The following is a 22,630-nucleotide window of genomic DNA, read 5'->3' as shown; positions in this document are numbered from 1 at the left end:
CCTATGATACTTAAAACAGATATTATATACCTAGAAATAATAATATGGCGTATCACAGTGATCTGACTATTCATTGAGTCAGACAGTAGTCGGATTGTGGTTTGTCCTGACACGATCTTTCATCTTTGAGAATTTATATTATTAATAATGGTAAATATTTTATTTATTATATATTGCATTATTATTTAATATTAAAAATATGAAAATCATAATTATAATATTAATTATAATAAAAATTATTTTATTTATAAAAAATTATACTTAAAAAGTTATTTACTATTGTTTTATAAACATTTATAAAAAATTTTTATAATATGATCAGAATGGATTAAACTGAATAATATAGTATTATTACTAAAGATTAGATTTCCAAATTACAATTATAAATTTTTACGACAATTAGCAAATTATAATGCAAAACTATGCAATATTAATATTGTCTATAGCCAAGGTATTGTATAATTATAATGTATCATACTTTCTTTTATATATACTTTCTAGTTTAATCGACCGATTAGAAAACTGTCAATAGAAAATCCTAAACAAAAGTTTCCCAAGTTAAGATAGAAACATGAATACAACGAATATTATAACTGGAAAAATATTTCAAAGAAATGAAAAATTTTTACTATTATACAAAATATAATAAATAAATAATATTTTAATTTATATTTAAACCTTCTAATTTGAATATAAATTCAAATTTATGCATTATATAAGCATAAATTATGCATTATTATTATATTATGCATTATATAAATAATAATATTTATTGTTGTTTTCAAAAAATATATACTTAAAATATTAATAATTGAACTATAATTAATACTTCATTATAATTAATATTTCACAATTTTAAAATAATTTTATATAAAATCATTAGATTTGCTATTATATGTTTAAAAAAAACATTACAAAATATTTATATTGCAAAATGAAAGAAACGCAATTACTTATTTGACAATGATATTTTAACATAAATTATTATGTTAAATATTATGTTATTATGTATAAATATTTAATCTTTTTAAATACTTATATAATTGAAATAAATAATTTTAAAATTAATTGTTTTAAATTGTTTAATTTGTATTTAATAAATATATTTATAATTGTACACAATTTGTCTCTCTCTTTATATATATATATATATATATATATATATATATATATAAAGAGGAAATCGAATTATCAATCATTTTTTTTTTCGTGCAAAGATCATCTATTTGCAAAATTGCAAAATTGTATCACGCATAAAACGATATTCGATTTAAGCTGCTATGGTTACTATATGTCAACCTATAAAAATCGATTTTTAGCATGATATAGAGAATGTAAAATATATGCATTCCGGAAGTGTATATGATCTATGTTTTATGTGCAAAGCAGCGATGAATCTATCTTTACAACGATGTGACTTTCTTTTTTAGATCATGATTAATAAATGATGATACAATAGGTCAAGGTAAAAAAGCTGTAATTTACTGACAGATATAAAATTACTTTATGTCGATAGAATTTTAACATATCAGTTCGTAATCACATTGTGTGGAGTGCATTAACTGAAGTAGTTTTAAAAACGTTAAATTTAACAATAAGTGATTCAATATTTAAATGAATTAAATTATTTAAATGATTCGATTGGAAAAATTCGATTTAATATTATTTCATATATTTTTAATAATAAAAGGTATTTCTTTATGTTTTTGAAGAAAAAGAACTTATATAATTTATTCGAAATGTTTAATAAGAAAAAAAACATTTATACACAAATAAATAATTTATAATAAGATAAATATTTCATTAATCTACAATAAAATAAAAAAAATAAAGGGGATATATGGCATAGATAATTCTAAAATACATTTAAATGTTATTTTTAAACATTTTTTCGTCTTTTTTATTTTTTATTAAACATAATTATTTAAATAAAATTACTAATTATTAATTGTAAAGAATATTCTATGAAAAAAATGGCGAAAAAGGTATGATATTCAAATTTTAGACAAAATTAATAGTTTATAATTAATTTTTCTTGATTATTAACACTTAAAAATACCTTTAATCTCTTTAAAAATTTAAATTAGTACATTTTTTATTTTTTTTCGATTGAAAGCAATTGTTAATTGATAATAATATTAAATATAATTAAATATATTATATTATTACAGCGGGAATGCATATCTATTCATATTGGACAGGCTGGTGTTCAAATGGGTAATGCGTGCTGGGAATTATATTGCTTGGAACATGGAATTCAACCTAATGGGCAAATGCCCAGTGATACCACTGTTGGTTATGGGGATGATTCTTTCAACACATTTTTTTCTGAAACAGATTCAGGAAAACATGTTCCAAGAGCTGTTTTTGTCGATCTTGAACCAACAGTAGTAGGCAAGTTATTAATCGAAAAGTTTTAATTTTCAGTTTTGTTAAAAACTAAAAAATTCGATTTTTATTTGATTAACAAATAATATTATTGTAAAATTAAAATTATATAAATTTTTCATATAAAACTTCAGATGAAGTTCGTACCGGCACATATAGACAACTATTTCATCCGGAACAATTAATCACAGGAAAAGAAGATGCCGCAAATAATTATGCTCGTGGTCATTATACAATAGGTATATTACAATGTTTTATTAACAGAAAATTAAATTTTATTTCATTATTCTTCTGATAATTGATAAATATATATTTTTAGGAAAAGAAATTATAGATCTCACTTTAGATCGAATTCGTAGACTTACTGAACGATGCAGGGGTTTGCAAGGTTTCTTAATTTTTCACTCGTTCGGGGGAGGTACAGGTTCAGGTTTTTCGAGTTTACTTATGGAAAGATTATCCGTCGATTATCCTAAAAAAAGTAAACTGACTTTTAGCATTTATCCTGCACCTCAGGTAAAGAGCATATAATATATAAGTAAATGTAATTAATAATTATATACTACATGAATATTTGTCAGGTATCAACTGCTGTTGTAGAACCATATAATGCGATTCTTTATACACATCCAACATTAGAACATTGTGAAGTGGCCTTTATAGTTGACAATCAAGTATGTAATGTTATTCAATATCTTTATAGTAATTTACAGTTATATATAGCTTAAGTTTAAAATTATATTATAATTTCTACTCTAAGTTACAATTTCATATAAAATACAATAATGTAATTACAAGAATGTAATTCTTAATATATTTCGTAAATAATATTTACTTGAAAAATTTTGCGTATCTCTTCTCAAATTATATTTTTTTAATTCTCTTAATTCTCTAAAAAAAATACAAAAATATATATGTTCTAAAAATAAATTAAAGTTTCATTTTTTTGTATATATATATAAGAGGAGAATCATAATAATTTCATTTTTTGCATCAACTTATTATAATGATTCGTAACGTTTTTCAGGCCATTTATGAATTATGTAGAAGAAACTTAAGCATTGATAGACCAACATACACTAATTTGAACCGTTTAATTGGACAAATTGTTTCATCTATAACAGCAAGTTTACGATTTGATGGAGCTCTTAACGTTGATCTTACTGAATTTCAAACAAATTTAGTACCATATCCACGTATACATTTTCCTCTTGTAAGTTAATAATTTAATTTGAAATGTCATATTTATGTAATAATGTTATCATACTTATAAATGTTCAAATTTTATATTTACAAATGTTTTAATAAAATATGATAAAATTGTTGTATAGGCAACTTATGCTCCTGTTATATCAGCTGAAAAAGCTGGTCATGAAAGAATTACAGTAGCGGAAATAACGAATTCCTGTTTTGAACCAAATCATCAAATGGTGAATTGTGATCCGCGTAGAGGTAAATATATGGCGGTATGCATGCTTTATAGAGGAGATGTTGTTCCTAAAGATGTAAATGCAGCAATTGCAACAATTAAAAGGCAAAAACATGTTCAATTTGTTGAATGGTGTCCGACTGGTTTTAAGGTTTGTCTGATAAGATAAAAATAGAATATGAATTTAAAATTTAAAATATAATAATAGCTAATTAATTAATAGAATATGATAATATGATAATAATATGATAATAATATGATAATAATTTAAAATATATAAATTAGAATATAAATAATATAAAATATAATTATAAAAAAAAAATAAAATAAAAATATCTTAAATTATTTATAAAACATTAATTTCTATAAAGATTGATTTTTAATCAAATTTTATTCAAATAAAAAATTTAATTTCTTATATAGGTAGGAATAAATTATCAACCACCTACTGTAGTACCAGGAGGTGATCTTGCAAAAGTAGAAAGAGCTGTATGTTGTCTTTGTAATACTACTGCAATAATTGAAGCATGGGCTAGAATCGATAATAAATTTGATTTAATGTACGCTAAACGAGCATTTGTTCATTGGTAAATTAATATTTATAATTTTTTTTATATAAATTTAAATTTATAAAAATATATATATAAATTAAAACATAAAAATATATATATAAATAAAATAAATTATTCTAAACTATAGGTTTGTTGGTGAAGGCATGGAGGAAGGTGAATTTGCAGAAGCACGAGAAGATTTAGCTGCTTTGGAATTAGATTATCGTGAAGTTCAAGAAGATGCAACTAATACAGAAGATGAGGAAGAATATTAATTTTTTAAATATATCAAAAGTATTGTTATTTGATTAAAATACAATAAATAAAATCAATAGCTTAAGAAAATAAATCATATTTTGTATCTTGCAGTGATTGAATGTAAATTATATCGATGTATCAAAATTAAATAAGAAATATATAGAATATTATCATATAGAATAGATCTAACGTTTAATATATTTTTTTATTTATGAATGAAATAAAGAAGCAATATTGAATGTCCTTATCATTTTAGTATTATTTTTAATATTATCGATTCGATTCAAAACAACATTGCATTAGTAATAAGTGAAATTAAAATTAAATTTTAATATAAAATTACAAATAAAAAAAATATTTCGTTCTGTTAGAATCTTGTAGTATATAAATATATATTACACATACTTTATACATAATTATATTTATACATGATATGAAACTATATGAAACAAATAATTAAAATAATAGTTCCATAATATTATGTATATTAAAAAAAAATTATTTTTATTAAATGAGGATTAAAAATAAATTTTAACGAAATATTTTTATTATTACTATCATTTATTATAAAAATATTATTATGCATATTATTTATAATTTAATATATTTATATATATTTATCGATTGAAATCGATATGTTAGAACATATAATAAAAATTCCGTAAGATGTCACGTCTAATCTGTTTCTCATTTATGAAAAAAATCGTTTGATTTAGAAGAATCAATGTATGTAATTTAGATTATAACTAGAAACTCTAATTTGATTTCTTCTATTGAGTTCAAAGATCGATATTTCAAAATATATAATACAAAATTTTATAAAATGTTATCATTATTTTTCTCCATTACTATAAGTGAGACATATTAAGATTAACATATTAAGATTAAGTTTAAAAAATAACCATATATAATGATGTAGATAGTTATTAATATCAAAGAAATATTTTAATATGAATTATTTAAATGTTATAATTTTCAATATTCTATTATTAATTTTATAATTTATTAATGTAATGCACTAATTCGTTAATTTATTTTTCCTCTTTATTTTTTATCAAAAAACTTAATTTTTTTATTATTTTATTATTATTTTATAAATAATAATTTGTTAATTATTATTTATATTTATATTATTTATAATTATTAATAAAATCATTAATTATATTGAAATTTCCGAAAATTTGTCATATTTTGATTAAAATTTTGAAAATAGTGTTTTCACATAAATAATTATAAGAATTTTTGATGATTCAAAAATTAAAACACAAATTTTACAAAAAAAATATTTAACTATAATGTTATCCAACATATTACCGATAATTTTGAATAAAACGATATACGGTATTTTTCTGTAAAAATAAATAAAATAATAAAATTGATTGCCTATATTTTATTAATTCTTTGCATATACATTACAACAGAAGCATCAATTCATTCAATAAATATATATACTTACTAATACATTTATCTTGTTTGATTAATTTCTTGGATGTATATCAATGAGTAATTATTATAAGCGATATGTTATCAAAACTTCATTTCTTGTCACGTTATAACAAAATTTTACTATGTAATTTCATCGTTAGATGTCAGGATGACGGTATTAACGCTGCACGTGTTACGTTGCCGTGGTTTAAATAAATTAGCCAATCCGCTGAAATTAACAGTAACCGGTAGTCTTATTAAATCACGATCGTGTTCTGTGTTTGAAAAATACGCAAAAAAAATGTCATATACAACTATCGAAAGGGGTGCACTAAATAGCACTGATTATAGAATTTATTTCAGTAAGTATCTAATAACATAACCTTAAAATTGAATCAATGTTCCCATATCATGACTTTTTTAACGATTGAACTAGCATGTCGTCATCAGAGACTTCATTAAAATTTTTGAACATATTATTATGTGACCTTATGTTTTTTAACATGATTTTTTCATTTTGTATCGTTCTTAATTTAAAAATTAGAATCAAATTTTTTCGTATGTTAAATTAGGGATAAATTTTTTTTGTAAGTTTTGCTTTTTCTGCAAATATTTTATATTTTTTAATATATGAAAACTATATTTAATAATAAATATATTTATTAATATATTTAAAATAAATTCATATGTTTATAATTAAAATTTTTTTATTTTAATAAGAGTTTTATAACGTGACATAGTTTTGGTGAAAGGATTTGAATTCTTTTAATATTATAAAAAATTTTCTATTTCTTATATATATTCGTAATTTATATCTATTTTTACGAATATTAATTTAATTTTTAATTTTAAATCAATATTCTAATTATTATTAATAATTTATTTGAAAATTATTTTTGATAGACATATGCTTACTTTCATTTCATCTTTTTTTCAAATAGTTTATAATCGATTGTTTTTTCATTTTTTTTAATCTTTATTGCTTTATTTTTCATTGTCTTTTATTATCTTACTAATTAATTTCTTTATTAAAATCTCATTAAATTAATTATATTTTAGTATCAATTCAGATTATTCTAATATCTTTTTAATTACTTTTTATTTACATTATCAATGATTTTGTTTTAAAAATATTTTCAAATATTTTTTGTTCTATTATATTTTTATATATTTTATAAAAATATTAATTTATAGAAAAATTATTCATATAATTCTTTAATGAATAAGCTAATTGTTATAGGAAATGATGTTGGCCCAATTTCACCCATGCATGACATTCCACTTTATGCTGATGAAAGTAATAAAATATTAAATATGGTTGTTGAAATACCAAGATGGACAAATGCAAAGATGGAGATTAATCTTAAAGAAACTTTAAATCCTATTAAACAAGATGTTAAAAAAGGCAAATTAAGATATGTTGCTAATTGTTTTCCTCATCATGGATATATATGGAATTATGGTGCATTGCCACAGGTATTTTAATAAAATTATTAGCAATAGATTTATCAATATAAAGAAAATATTATCAATATCAAAAAAAAAAAAAAATTAAAACATAAAAGAATTTATATTTATAATGTGATCAGCAAAAAATAATATATTTCCTCTTTTGTGATATGTCACATTTATAGAATGATGTCATCAATTTCATTAGTATTAATTCATTGAAGAAAATGAATGATTGCATGGATCAAACATGCACATACATTTTTCTATACATACATGTTTTGCTAAAGTGTGTGAACACAATCTTATCAAAGCTTATGTAAGCTCTCAGTTCAAGGCTATTATTATCTATACTATTTTTATTTATTGTATTTATTTTATTTATTGTAAAGTGATTAATTTTTTTTTCTATTTTATTTTATATTTATTTTATATTATATTATTTAATTAATTAATATTTTTTTGTATTTAAATATTTTGTTAAATATATTTGTAAGATGAGATATTTATATGCACATATTTCTTATAAATAGACATGGGAAAATCCTGAAGTTTTAGATGAAGCCACTGGATGCAAAGGAGACAATGATCCCATTGATGTCCTTGAAATAGGATACAAGGTAAGAACATTTTAAAAAATTATTTAGTTATTTAGTTATTTAATAAAATATTTATTAAATTAATAAATAAAATATTTATTATTAGGTTGCAAAAAGAGGAGAAATCTTAAAAGTAAAAGTTTTAGGTTGTGTTGCACTCATTGATGAAGGTATGTAATATTGAATGAATAAATAATATTGAATATTTAAGAATTACTCATTGTATTATCTTATCTTTATTGATTTTAGGTGAAACTGATTGGAAGATTATTGTTATTGATGTCAATGATCCCTTGGCAGAACAAATGAATGGTAAGGATTATTTCTGATAATGATACTTGATTATCAATTATATGTAATCTCAAAATTTATAATATATTTTATAGATGTATCTGACATTGAAAAACATTATCCAGGATTAATGAAAGCTACTATTGAATGGTTCAAGATTTATAAAATACCAGATGGTAAACCAGAGAATCAATTTGCATTCAATGGTGAAGCAAAATCGAGAGATTTTGCTTTACATATTGTGGAAGAAGTACATCAGCATTGGCAAAATCTTATTAAACGAGAAGCTCCTGCAGGAGGAATTGCATGGTTTGTAAATTCTTCAAATATTTCATTCAAAAAATGTATTTAAAATTAAATTACAAATACAAATTTTATTTACAGTACTAACACAACTATATCAGGCAGTCCATTTAAAACTACTATAGAAACTGCTGAAGAAGTATTGGAAAAAGCTGCAGAACTATCAGAACCTCAATCAGTAGATCCTATTGGTAAGTTAGAAATATTCATTTATATCAATATTCATTTATATTTAAATTAATCAAATTTAAATAACATATAACATTAATAATATTTATTTACAGTTAATAAATTTCACTTCATTCAATTATTGCAACATAAATTATAAATATATAACTCAAGATATTAAAAATATTATTAATTAATTCTATCTATATTATTATTTGTTGTATATATTTTTTCTATGGCATTAAATAATTATTTTAAAATTTTAATATTAATTACTTAAATTTTTATATTTGATTTCAGTCAATAAATGGCATTACGTGCATCTTAAATGAGAATAAAGGGATATTCTCATATCAATGCATCCTTTGATGTGTGCACACACTTGCTTGTTTTTAGGGCACATAATGGAATACTGCTGCATAAATTTTAATACATTTAATAGTTATAGATTATATTTAAATGATATAGCATGTGCTTGCAGTACCGAAACAAGCAATACTTATTCAATTATTAAAACTAAACTTTATGTATCTTATTATTATTTATTATTTTAATATATTTATAACTATCGAATTGGAAAGTATGTACAAAGTTTTCTAAGTATTTTTTAACTATGTATCAAATTATCTTGTTACTGTACTGTACGTACATGAACACAAATAATAATATATAATAGAAATTACATATACTCTTATAAGGTTGTGATGCAGCTTTCCATCAGTATCCAAGAATAGAATATTCTAGATAAATAGATTTATTTTTATTTTCCTTACATTATAGATATAATGTAACAATAAATTAGTTTGTAATTTCATTAAAGATTTTAAATCCTGTATTTTTATTATTCATTTTTGATAATTTTATATTTAAAAAATAATATAATAAGATATTATTAAAAATATAATTATAAAATTATAAAAATAAATATGTAAAAAAAATTATATTGTGAAAATTTATATTATTTACTTTGAAATATTTAAAAAAATTTAAAAATAGATGATTAATTAGCTAATAATTAAATTTAAATTATTAATATATTTTAATAACATTTTTGTAATAATCAAAAAATTATGATTATTTAAAATTTTGATAGAAAAATAGTGAATCTCATTATCTCATAAATAGTCAATATATATACGTATATCATATTTTAATTTTGCGATTTTGCTTTATCAAGTTGTAATTAATAAATAATATTGTAAGAAAGTTAAAAAGCAAAAGAGACAATATTTAATAAATATGAAATAGTGATTGCGTTAGTTTAATAATATTTTTCCTTTTGTCTTTCTCGGTGATGTGATCTATTTTGTAAAGAAGATATCTACGTGACGTTGTCTTTCTAGTTTCTACTCCCATGGGAAATGTCTCTACCCGAGGAAAATAGCTCGATGAGGAAAAGGTGGGGGTTAAGATATAGTGCAGGTTGTACAGTAAGAAAATAGTAAGATAAATTGCCATGACAACTTTCCACTCGAAATACAGGTCTGCTTTTATGTCTTTAAGTACCTTCAAAGAAAGGATGAAACTTAAAGGAATGCTAGAAAGTACCTGCCACTTATATCCTATGCTACTAAAATCTTGAACGTAAGTTCTAAAAGTATACTATACATAGATACATTCTATTGTGCCATTATTTGAGAATCACATCGTGATAACATTAATTTTCCTTAAAAACTTGATAACAGTAACGATTTAATTTTATGATTGAGCTTATATTGTTTTTTGAGAAAATTCGTTGTAGATTTTTTTTTAAATGCTTGAGGATGTTTATGAATATTCTAATAATCGTTTTCTGATTGATTATTCGATTTTGTATTTCTATTATTTCAATTTATTCCCATCATTTTTTCCATAAATTTGCATAAAAGTTATATGTACGTAATAATTTATATTACATGTACGTAATAAACATCCTTTTATATAATTGTTAATAATCGTTAATTCAAATTTTCTTTTTAATTATTTATAATAACTATTTTAATACATTAGTCTAAAAAATAAAGAAATAGTGAAATTCATTTTCAATTAAATTATGGAACTTAATTCTAGATCGAAAAAAAAAACATGTACCAACCACATTATTTTATATAATACTTTAGGTGTTATATATTCTATATTTTATGTCTATCTTTTTGTTATGTCTATATTTCTAAATAACAATAATTCTTAGTTTCTTATTATGATATTTTTTAATTATGATTATGTTTAATAAATTTAACAAGTTTTTTCTTTCCATAGAAATACACTGCAACATCATTGATTGTAATAAAACGAGATGAAGCATCGATTTGTGACGAGCTTAAAATCATCTGTCAAAAAACTTCTAATTTGATGTGAGTTCGAAAAAGTACAGAAGTAAAAAAAGAATGATACGAAAAAAAAGAATCTTGCCAGGTTAGTTCTGAGCGAATATTTGATGCGAAACTGGATTCCTTCTTAGTGCCCTCCTGCCGAATTCCCCGCGCCCTTTTTTCTCGTCAACTCACTGGCAACACCAGCTAGGTGAACCGAGAGCAGGTGGAGGTATTGACTGGCGCAGTATACTACGCGCTCGCGCGAATCTTGCTACCGGAGAGTCATCGAGGTACGTAGTCCATGGGAAAGGAACAGAAAGAGAAGGGTAGTCCGGTTTATATAGCTATCCTCCTGCAGCCCCCACCGTCCCTTCCCTTCATCCGCCGGAATCCGACCAATAGGCGGCTACGCGTCTGTGGTAGTGCGGCGTCGCCTCGACTCTGTTCGCGCAGTCACAACTCGTTCGACCGTCGAACTGAACGCTTCCGCTTTGTGGAAAACGGGAAAACGAACGTGTCGAAGTTGACGTGCGCGCCTTTTCATCGTTTTGCTGTCATCATTCGCGGAAATCTTTTGTTCATAGTTTTTGAATCGAGACGGTGCACGTGTTTGCAGGAATTTGCGCGACATCTCATTTCGTCAGTTCACGGTGGACGGTGTTCTCCCGCGGAAACAAGAACCATGCGATTTTCCTGGATGTTCGTAGCCACGGTGCTGCTAGTTCTAGTCACCGAGGCGAGGTGTAAGCGAAAATTTGATGGGGATTTCGAGTTTGCTGAAGAGGTGAGTCTATTGTATTTCATTTATGACTACATGACGTTCCTAGTTCGTCTTTTGTCGTGTATGATCACTACCGGCTAGCTGATATGTCGCGTTTTGGAGCCAATGAAATTCCAGATATTAATATATCTAGTTAGAAAGTATCGAATGCTTACTCTTATTTTCGCGATTTAGAAGAGATAAGCATGGTTTCAAATTTATTTTTGTAATCTGTGCAATGCTACAATAGCTATTTATGCGAAATACTTTATTCAAATTAATGGAATTCAAAACGCGGTAAAATGAACCATAATGAAACGAATCTTAATTGGCTGACAGCGATATATCGATAAAATGAAGATCGAATATCGTTTTTGATTGGTTATATTTTTCGGTTAACGGATTGAAGTTAGTTATAAGTTGTTTAAACGAGTTTGAAACATTCGATCATAAATATATATTTAATTTGTGTTACCAAAGATACAATTCAAATAAAATGGAAGGTTGAATATATCGTAAAACTATTAAAATGAAATAAAATAATATCTTATTTTTCTCTATATTTTGTCGATCAATAGGTTTGTTTTTCTAAATCATTATTTAACTAATATGCATAAATTCGCTTTATTTTTTAATAAGTATATAATATCGAAGAATCCATAAATAAAAATTCTTCTTTTTTTGTTAATGGAATGTAATTGATGACAATTTTCTTTAATAGTTCATAAAATTCACTTCACAATGTATTTATAACTATGGTTCACAAGTAGCTGGAGAGCACGCAATATAGGCACTTTTACTTTCATATAACATCGGATCGGTTCCTTAATGCAAGTTATCGATGCAATTGTTTATTTTCTTTAGGACGTTTATCGCGTGTTCACTTTCTATGCATTCGATCTTGCCTAAATAAACATCGTGATTGAAAATAATTATGTTAGATATACAAGCATATATCTACATGAACACTTTACATTATATATACAGGGTACACGATATGCCTTTTAGTATATGCAAATTTTAAAATATAATTAAAATACAATTAGTTCGTAATATATTTTTGACTGCAATGCAGAGTGTCAGATAATAAAAGACAACAAAGAAATTTAATATAAATTAACTTATATTTTTACTTATAAAGTAACTTATATTTTTTTTATTTTATATATATTCTTATGTCTGTTCCTTTTCTATAAAACAGGATATATCTTTATCATTAAAATCCGCCTTAGGGATAAATTTAGAATTAATAAAGTTTTATTTTTCCATTTCGTATTTTATGTTTGTATAGATATTGTATATTTTTGACCTTGTTTTCATCTTGCAAACACTTCAAAGTACATTCGATTCGCAAAATCATTTCGTGTTCTACAACTATCGTTTAATATCCGGAACTGCGAGGAATTCGAAAACAAGGTCAGGAACAGAATGCATGTGTGCGTTTATCTTTCTATGGCCGGCCAGTTAGCGTTGTTCTTGAGCCTCGGTCGAAGGGTTCATATTAATGCGCGCGAGAGCTTAATATCGCGCGCACTTTAAATTTATGAAGCGGCGTTTTCAGCGACGCTGCCCCAATTTTGCCATTGCTATAACGTTATAACTCTATACGTCACTGCCTCACTGTTGTATGCTACCACCGACACTTGACCCTCTTATCTTTTCTCTTTTATAATCCGCATTGCCATTTTTTGACTCGCCAATGCACATGAGTAGAAAACACGCGTTGCATCAGCTTTCCTGCGTGAGAAACTGTTGAACCACTTACCAATAACACTTTGTTTTCGCGATAATTACGTTTTTTCGTCGTTGTTCCCCTTCGTTACCTCGTAAACAATATGGTGTTTTCCACGAACATCATGAGAATATAGCAAAATGTTGTATAGCATATGTATATTATTATATACTATGTATACTATTTATTCGCTATCTTATGAGTATTTTATAAGTTTTATCAGCATTCCAATTATGGCATGAAATTATGACTAAATTGCAGTATTGGATAAATATCAAAATTTTAAAGATTTTAATATCAAGACAATTTTTATTTGACAAATTTTCATTAACTATGATTCTATTAAATTGAAAATTTATATTTATATACATTATATATAGGAAATAAATAAACATATGAAAATTTTTGTAAAGTAAAGAGAATATTGATAATTTATTTTGATATTTAAAAAAAATTTGATGTAAAATTTTGTCATTCATGGTAGATCATTATTAACATTTATTATCATTCTATTCATTATTAGAATACTAAAAAGAAATATATAAAATTCGAAATTTTCACTATCAATGTAATATATTTTTTGCATTATCTGTGTCTTTCATCCATAAATAATAATTCTATAACGATTATATCTATATTGAAGGATACAAATATCTACGATCCGAGTATATCTACGATACGAGTTAATTATGCTGATCCAAATTTTGCTTCTGTTTATTCGTACAATACATTAACTGGAAACGTAATTGGTTAAACTACCCTCGTAAAAGATCTCTAATTAGAAGAAATATGTATATCATCATATTTAGTCGAATATTTGTTGATTTATCAGTTGTTTATTTGAGCGATTTTTTATCTCTTTAATTTTTTTTTGGTTAATTTATATAAATTAACCTTCGTTTTCATCGATATTTTTACATGATCAATCTTCAATCGTAATTTCTGCGCACGATCGTTTGTTTGTATTTTCGTTTGCATTCTATATATGTCAATTTTAATCCTTTACATTCGAAAAATTTACAGATGCATATGTATATGTATATGTATATAGTATAAATAATTTAGTATATATATATACACTAATATATATGTATATAATAATATATATGTAAAATAAAATGTTAAATCAACGATAGATTATTCTTATATAATTAACGGTACATTACTCCGAGGAAAATTTTAATAATTGTTTTATTTCTGGAAAATATTACCTCTATAAAGATTTTTAAAAAATTTGTTAAAAAATAATGTATTTCTTACAAATACGTTTTTCAATTTTGCCTCTCAATTATTTATTCTGTACAAATTCGATCGACAAGTGATAGTTATCTTTCGAGTGTAAAGGGTTAACGTGACTATCGCAATCACGAGATGATACACACGTGATGGAATCGATCGTAAATCAGAAATATAGCTTTTGTTCTGCCTTCAGTTCGGAGGTGCTCGAAGAAACTCTCCGATACGAATTAAGCTTATCATTTATTTACCGTAACCGAAGCCAATCGATCAGACTTGATTCGATAACAATTGTTTCTATATTTCTCGAGTGGAAACTTTTCTTTCTTTTTCTTCCTCTACCTTCGTGACTTGTCGAGTTCGATTGAAAATGGAAATAAAATTGCACGTAAAAATGGAATTGCCATTCAATTTTTACTCGGCTCTTTTTGTACTGTTTATGTTTTCATCATGCACAGAACAATGGGTTTTAAAGTTTAACACTTGGAAAGAAAGGATCAAAAAAACGGGATTTCAAGATTCTCTTTTCACTTTCTTAACACGATCTGCATTTACAGAATATTTCAAGAGTTATATTTTTAGGATTATTTATTAATTAGAGATAAATTTGTTTTTTCGAGAAATAAAATTTTGCATACATAGAAATAACGATAAAAATCGTGTTGGAATAAATTGGATTAAAACTTTTAAGAGAATAATTTTTTAGTTAAGATATATTGAAAATTATTTTTTATGTTATTATCATGAATCTTTTTTATGATCAGGATTGCTATCTCATTCTATTATATAAAATCTAGAATTACTCCTCCCTGGAAATTTTAAAACTCGAAAGGATCAGAAATCAATAATTTTTTTCCACCTACCTGCATACAGGTATACATTTCCGAACGAAACTGTAGTCCAAATTTATTATCATAGATTATCAAGATCCTTCATGATACATACACTTTTTTTCCCCCATTTAATATTCATCTATCGTATAAAAATTTGATCTCGAATTTTTCCTCCGTTCGAATTGTTCACCCTTTACAATTTCACGTATTTCCTAAATAATTAAAACGAAATCAAAGCGCAGACAGATAAACGAAACGACGGATAATTTAAATCCCAACTAGAATCCGTGTGTACAGGTGTTCCATTATATCCAAAGACTGGTAGCAGAAGTTTGCCTTCACGAGGCATGCCACGAAACGACGTTCATTAAAGCCACGTTATTGCGGATCGTGCTATTCCCGTTTTGTAATTTCAATAATCGAGCCGCAGCCTTGTGTCGCGAACCGCAATCCGTCTCTCTGCCTGTCTGCTTTCTCTCTGTTTCTTGGCGGGATGCGGTTTATAGGTATACACGCCGGCGGGCGCTTTCCATCGGAGAGAAAATCGATTATCTCGTGGCGTAATGGAAAAGAATTCCTGGTATCGATCTGACACGGGAGAGAGGAGAATACCGTGTGACCTAGTGGCGCGAAGGTAAACGAGCGTACCGGTTGCACCCGCTCTTTTTCACGACCTATTGTTCCTCATAAATTACTACTTACCTCGGGTCGCGATAGTAATTTCTCTTGTTGCGTTCGTTCATACTTTATGACACGAACAGCACCACCGTCACGAGAACGTAATAGTAATAATAGATATCGAGTGGTGCATATTTTATCGAGGTGGGTGCAGTTCCGTGTCGAGCCGCGTCCTTTCGTTATCCATCCTTTCTTCTTTTATTTCTCTCCCAGGATATCTTTTGCGATCATTTCCTCCCTTCTCGCCCAATCATCAGGCTGAAAATATTAAATATTTTAAATATTTCGCCCTAAAAATATTCTTCGTTCGGTTTTCTTTTAATTTTTAAGAGCATTTCCGTTAGTTAAATTTTTGATGATTGCAAAATTTATGAATTATATAAATATTGAAGAGTTAATAAGTTGATTAGATACAAATTGCTCTTATATATTTTAATTAGTAATTATGTTTTAAATAATCAAATCACTTGATGATCTTCTATAAAAATACTTTAAATAACATTAAATGGCAAAATCAGTTTTATAGGTTAATATTCTACCACATTAGAATATTCTATAAATGCATAACGTGTATAAAATATAACAAATGGTAAAGTATTATTAAAGTTAAAATTAATTCGTTATTCTAAAAAAATTTTGAAAAAGTATAAGAGATAAAATATATTGCAGAAAAAGGAAAAGAGAAATTTTTAGAAACTTTATAGAATTTTACGCCAACATTAATGTATTACTTTGTTCAATTTATCTTCATTTTCGATTCGATATAATATTAAGATCGAGCTTCAAACGAATGCACCATAATCCTTCCTTCCTTTCTCACTTTGAAATATACATATCCCATCTTTCTTCCTATTAATAATTTCCTTTACTACCGAAATACGTTCAAAGTTCAACATTTCAACGATCACAAAGATTGATAACCCTTGCCCATCAGAGATCAAAGGGAAAGATAATCATATCGAGCGATTCTCCCCCGATAATGATTTGCATAATTACTGTTATTTTATATCAAACCATCACCACCTTCCTTCCGAACCTTGAACTTTTCAACAGCAGGATCGAAACCTGTTCCTGCGTGATATTTTCATCCTCGTCCGCTCCAATCCTCGCGCTTTGTCACGCGAGTTTTCGTTTCGCCTGTACATTTCTCGCGTGTTTTCCACGCTTTTCACCCCCTCCCCCGTCTTCTCGTGTCTGTGCAGACACGGGACACTCGAGATCACTGGATTATCTCCTTTGTCCTGGAAGCTACTCGACCGAGTGTGTTTCGTGCGCTCCAACCCCTTTTCCTTTTACACAATCCCTCTCTCGGCTATTCGAAATCTGAATGGTTGTATAAAGTTGAGATATCATCACGCAGTTCAAGGATCAACGTCCTAATACTGTTCACGTGTTTATACTCGTTTAAGTAATACGTGAGCTATATTTACAGACTTATTTCTCTAATTGAATATCACCATTAAAGTTTCATATTATTAAAGGGTGGTAGGAGTGTAGAGGTTCGCAAAGTGAATTAAATAGGGGATAGGTAGATCGAGATAATTGAAATTTGAATCAAAAATGTGTATATACATATGTGAATTCTGTTTTCTACTTACACGAATATCTTTATGATGTAATTGGAAATATATTTTGTATCTTTGATTTGTTAAACAATATGATTATCGTGATTAAGAAATTATATTAAATATTATGAAATTCTTGTTAATCAGATAATCATAGCGCTAAAGAGAATTAGTATAGATTTCTATTGGATAAACGAACGACCTTATTATATGAAATCCTAATGGAATTTTGCACTTATAAATATTTGATCATGCGATTTTTCGTATCTTATGGGTTATTCTCAGATAATTGAAACATAGTTGACCGGGACTCGGATGAATCGAGGCCACGAATAAATCGCAATCCAGTTAATCGAGGTTCTACATTAATCAAAACGAATTCCAAAGATCGAATCTTTTGTTCACTTATGCAATTGAAAACGTGCGTTGGATTGAGCATACGATAAGAACGAGTTAATTCACCAGAAATTAGAAATTTAATTTCAAACTCCAATTTTAAATTTAGAATATGAAACGTGTCCGAGTTATTTGAGATATTTCAATATTTTTCACATGATGTCATGCCTAAATATCGTAATCGTTAAATTCATGTCGCCATATATAATATGATATAAAACGGAAGATCGATTAAATTAATTAATGTGCAAGACAAGTCTCCATTTTCATCAAAGTCGAATCGCAATTTTTTATCCTCTTCCTCCTCTCTCTCTCTCAATTAAAAAATCATTAGACCGTCTTTCAACAATGATTGGCCAGTAATTTCCGCTTGTTCGTAAAATTTCGTTCGTTTATTATATTTATGCACTTCGCTACCGTGCCAACTCCGTCAGAAATGAAGACAACAAGTAAAAAAAAAAAAAGGTAACGAGAGGGATAAAAAAAAAGGAAAAAAATAATAAGAGGAACGACGAGGAGAAACTGGAACGATGATCCAACAGCACAGTTTTTACTTAGGTAGGGTAAAAGCGGCCATTAAGAGCCCTTTAAAAAACTCAATACGCTTTTCATAAATTTCGAGGCATCGCGGCCACGGACATCTCGGACTCCGTGTAATCCGAATACCGGTTCGACCAGATATTTATGACGGGCACGCACGCTCTTCGAAAACGGCCCTTTATAGGTCGCAGGTAAGCGTGCACGAAGGTGTTCGTAAACTCGAATTTACGGAAACCGCGAGGGCAGAAGAGCGGAGGAGGCTTGCCTGTCTCCTAGGAAGCTTTTATAAACCTCTTAGCGAGGAATAAAGTGGCGGCGAACGCCGCGAGATCTCGCGGAGAATTTTGTTCCTATGTACAATTTTCTTGTCACTGCACTGGTGCACGGTAATTGGTCGAGGCCGGATGGAATTCACCGGAAATCGTGGGTAACGAAGCTCCCGCCTTTCCTTTTCTTATCTCTCGTTTGTCTCTGTAGGGGGAAATATACGCATGTATGTAGAGGATCTGGAGATTTACGCGGCTCTATTTTCTTCTCGTTTCCTTGAATTGTTAATTTTGCACGATTTTATTCGTTGTCGGATCGACTCGAAAGAAATTGAATTTTATTTACCGTGAACGCAAGTTGCAACGAAAATGGTTAAAGATAAAAAAAATTTATGGATTGAAGAAGATTGTATCTTGTTATATTCATTATTTTTATGGTCGTGAGTTTTTTTTATCACTTAACAATACCTTATTTAATATGTAATATTATTATTCATCTCATTTATGTAAAGCATAAATTATGAGAACGATAGTGCATCTTATAGGATAACGATAATTTGTATTCCATTCGAATGTCTTATTCTTTTATTTTATTTTATTTTTTTCTACTTCTTTCTTGTTACAAGTTACAAGAAATTATCGTGGAAATATATCAATATAAATAGGTTGAATTATAAATCTATATCTAATATTGATATGTATAGTACACAATGGTACAAATGAACCAGAACCAGTTCTGTTGTTAAAATATGCGTGTAACATAAGAAATATTGCATTCTATTGATTTGAGGTTTCAATTCTCATGATCTGTTTTGTTACGCGATTTTGCGCAAGGATTAAAATCTTGTGCCGCACTTTGATACCGAGATATTATTATCGATCGGTGTATGCATTTGGTTTCTATTGTATTTTGATCATAATATTAAGCTGCATTTACATTAGTCATTTGATCGAACCAATTGATTTCTATTTTATCCGATTGAAACGTAATTTATATTAATTTTGAACGATTTAAGAGAGAGGAGAATTGCGCAATGTAAATGCGACTTTATATCGATGATAAAGAAACATTGCATCATTGTTATGAATTGATTTGTAACAAGAGTGTTAGGAATACGTAGATAGAAAAATATTTCTTTGAATTTTGAAAAATTTATCTCTAGCTTCCTTATTTAAAAACTTGACTCAAACAAATATGAACCATTGTTCTAGTTGTACATTTTTTTTTTTTTAAATGGACGAAATGATTATTCGCGACAGGATAATTGAATACATTTTCCGTTTTGTATGTTTCATTCTAGAAACGCGCAATTGGGACACGACACATTTTTATGTCTTCAAAAATAAAATTCCATTTTCGTTTCGATTGAAATTAATCGGCGATGAGCAAAGTTATAAAAGATATAATAAAAAATAATGATTAAAAAAAAATTTTCCACTTCACAAAATGGAATTTGACAATTCTCGAAACGCTTATTTCTTTCGTTCGTGAATATTAAAAAAAGAAAAAAAAAAGTAATATTTCCAAACATTAAATATATCCAAAAATTTACAAAATATCCACAAATCTGTGCTCCACCGATCCAAACTTCCGTTAAATCTCTTTAAGAAGGAAAATTTCCCCGTTACGAAAGCAATCTCTTCGTCAAACGATCCATTTCAACGTTGCTTTACCGGGAATCGTGGGCTTGCGGGATCGTCCATACTTAAAATTTTCGCTTTTCCCCGGGTAAAGCGAATCCCGTACGAGGCAAGAAGTCGTAAAGCCAGTGGACGATCGTCGTTCCAGGAACGGCGGATGTTGCGCTCTGGTGCAATGCAGCAAAGACAGGTGAAGCGAATCGCCTTGAACGTTGTAGGTGGCAGGAACGCGGGGAATGCCGGCCGACACATTTGCCAGCACTCCTCTCCACCGGTGTCACATCCATTCACCTTGCAATCAGGCTTCGCCGATCGACTCCGCGAGCTTATTGTTTATGACCGCGCGAAACTGCTTTAGAAGGTGTGGCGAACACGATCCTTCTTGCCTCTAACACGCTCCTCCACGTCTCGTTTGCGAACGCTTGTTTGCTCGTTCCTTAATTCCGTCTTGATAACCGTGGACGAAGATTACCTCGTTCGAGATGTTGCATCATTGTTATTGATTAGCGATCAGGTATAGTTGGAGAATAGAATTGGATGGATAGAAATAGTTGTTTCCTTTTTTTCAACGACAGATTCGATAATGAAAAAAGTAATTAAAGAGTATATTGTTTCTATTAATACATCTAATTACGTAATAAAGTAATTTTATATTCCTTGGACAATATTAACAGGATCTTTTTTTAATATTAAATTGTACAATTATTGTACAATATATTATTTATATCTCTATCTTCGAATCTCTATAATCGTTACTTTTAATTTTTTCTTTTTTTTTATCTTCTTGAATGATCAATATCAATTTTCCAAGCATAAGGATTGCATCATCGGTTGCATTAGACAGTATATGGATGCGTCGCCTATGTCATCGACTTGGAATGGATGTTAGAGTGGATGGGGATATGACAGGAGGAGATTGTATGGAGTGGTTGAAAGGTGGATTGATAGGGTTTGCAGTTACTTTTTGCGCCTCAGAGCTGACAGGATTATTGATTTGCATATGAGTGGGGTTATGCGGTTATGGCGCGAAACAGCTTAAGGTGCACAGTTTTAGAAGCTCGTGGAGATATTGTTGTTGAAGGCTCGTGCACTTTCATACTTTCATATTTCATTTCAATTCATATTTCGCCGAGTTGAGCAGCGATGAAGTTGGAAATCGTAAATTTTAATCGTAAATTTTCTATTGTACACTTGTGCTTATGTATATGTACGTACATAATAGTATATATTTTTATAATAATTATAATAAAATTGTCTAATAACAAATTACACAGTATATCGTTATATAATATTATTGCATATTGAATATATAGAATTAATCACGAAAGAAGATTAAAAATTATTATTTCCAACTCTTCTCCAAAATTATAAAAGAACGACCGCCATATCGAACTATCGATTTTCTTTGTCAAATTGTCGCTTGTTAGTCGCGAAAACGACCATTGGTATCGATGCGCGCGTTCGTTTCATTAACTTTATTTATTTATTTATTTATTTATTTATTTTATTCCTTTTTTTTCCCCATTCCATTTTAACGCGAAGCTGCAATGAGTCACGATCAACCTGAATGAGATTTTGTTTTATGTAGGTCGTCGGATTTATTTCGTCTCGGAGCGTTCGTGCGGCAGGAAAAAAGTGGCTTTTGGATATGGGAGGGGGAAAAAAGGGGAGGGGAAAAAAAAAAAAAAAAAGGAAAAAAAAACTCACACACAAAAAAATTCGAAAAAGAACGAAATAGGGGGAAAAATATAAAAAGCATAAAAAAAACGAAACCAGATTTAACGAGGAATATATTTCGAGCAATCTGAATCGACTATCACGTTTCTAG

At 27.6% G+C, this 22,630-nt stretch overlaps 3 protein-coding genes across 6 annotated transcripts in view; all 3 read left to right on the top strand.

The window, feature by feature from the left end:
* Position 1: 1 nt before the first annotated feature.
* Positions 2-4,736, top strand: LOC102672005 (tubulin alpha-2/alpha-4 chain-like). Of its 2 annotated transcripts, none has more exons than XM_006612162.2 (9): positions 2-150; positions 2,172-2,394; positions 2,523-2,627; positions 2,708-2,904; positions 2,970-3,062; positions 3,416-3,601; positions 3,720-3,968; positions 4,241-4,404; positions 4,517-4,736. In XM_006612162.2, exons 1-9 carry the CDS (start codon positions 148-150, stop codon positions 4,641-4,643), a joined length of 1,347 nt encoding a protein of 448 aa, XP_006612225.1. In that variant the 5' UTR covers positions 2-147; the 3' UTR covers positions 4,644-4,736. The 2 variants fall into 2 exon arrangements, with proteins under 2 accessions (XP_006612225.1, XP_006612224.1); XM_006612161.2 differs by lacking the exon at positions 2-150 and adding an exon at positions 1,937-1,985.
* A 1,345-nt stretch (positions 4,737-6,081) lies between these two features.
* On the top strand, positions 6,082-9,693 carry LOC102672333 (inorganic pyrophosphatase). Of its 2 annotated transcripts, none has more exons than XM_031508767.1 (8): positions 6,082-6,413; positions 7,292-7,527; positions 8,034-8,120; positions 8,206-8,269; positions 8,349-8,411; positions 8,486-8,699; positions 8,775-8,884; positions 8,978-9,038. In XM_031508767.1, the coding sequence occupies exons 1-8, from the start codon at positions 6,221-6,223 to the stop codon at positions 9,019-9,021; spliced, it is 1,011 nt and encodes a 336-aa protein (XP_031364627.1). In that variant the 5' UTR covers positions 6,082-6,220; the 3' UTR covers positions 9,022-9,038. The 2 variants fall into 2 exon arrangements, with proteins under 2 accessions (XP_031364627.1, XP_006612227.1); XM_006612164.2 differs by lacking the exon at positions 8,978-9,038 and adding an exon at positions 9,162-9,693 and having other exon boundaries at positions 6,221-6,413.
* Positions 9,694-11,560: 1,867 nt separating this feature from the next.
* LOC102672479 (proteoglycan Cow) overlaps positions 11,561-22,630 on the top strand; it is a 187,571-nt gene continuing 176,501 nt past the window's right edge. For both annotated transcript variants that reach the window (XM_031508770.1, XM_006612165.2), the window contains exon 1: positions 11,561-11,939. In XM_031508770.1, the coding sequence (XP_031364630.1) occupies positions 11,838-11,939 (102 nt within the window). In that variant the 5' untranslated portion in view covers positions 11,561-11,837. The remainder of the gene's footprint in view (positions 11,940-22,630) is intronic.

This window comes from Apis dorsata, unplaced genomic scaffold (genome assembly GCF_000469605.1).
Source record: "Apis dorsata unplaced genomic scaffold, Apis dorsata 1.3 scaffold_99, whole genome shotgun sequence".
Taxonomy (NCBI): Eukaryota; Metazoa; Arthropoda; class Insecta; order Hymenoptera; family Apidae; genus Apis; species Apis dorsata.
The sequence above is the reverse complement of the archived record's forward strand: the minus strand, read 5'-3'. Positions and strand labels throughout refer to the sequence as shown.

Bases quoted from the DNA above. Each gene is read 5' to 3' on its own strand.
- LOC102672005 (XM_006612161.2), top strand. From the start codon at position 1,965: ATGAAAAAAATGGCGAAAAAG. The intron at 1,986-2,171 runs GTATGATATTCA...ATATTATTACAG, and splicing joins TGAAAAAAATGGCGAAAAAG to CGGGAATGCATATCTATTCA. The intron at 4,405-4,516 runs GTAAATTAATAT...TCTAAACTATAG, and splicing joins AAACGAGCATTTGTTCATTG to GTTTGTTGGTGAAGGCATGG.
- LOC102672333 (XM_031508767.1), top strand. From the start codon at position 6,221: ATGACGGTATTAACGCTGCACGTGTTACGTTGCCGTGGTTTAAATAAA. The intron at 8,412-8,485 runs GTAAGGATTATT...TATATTTTATAG, and splicing joins CTTGGCAGAACAAATGAATG to ATGTATCTGACATTGAAAAA. The intron at 8,700-8,774 runs GTTTGTAAATTC...TTTTATTTACAG, and splicing joins CCTGCAGGAGGAATTGCATG to TACTAACACAACTATATCAG.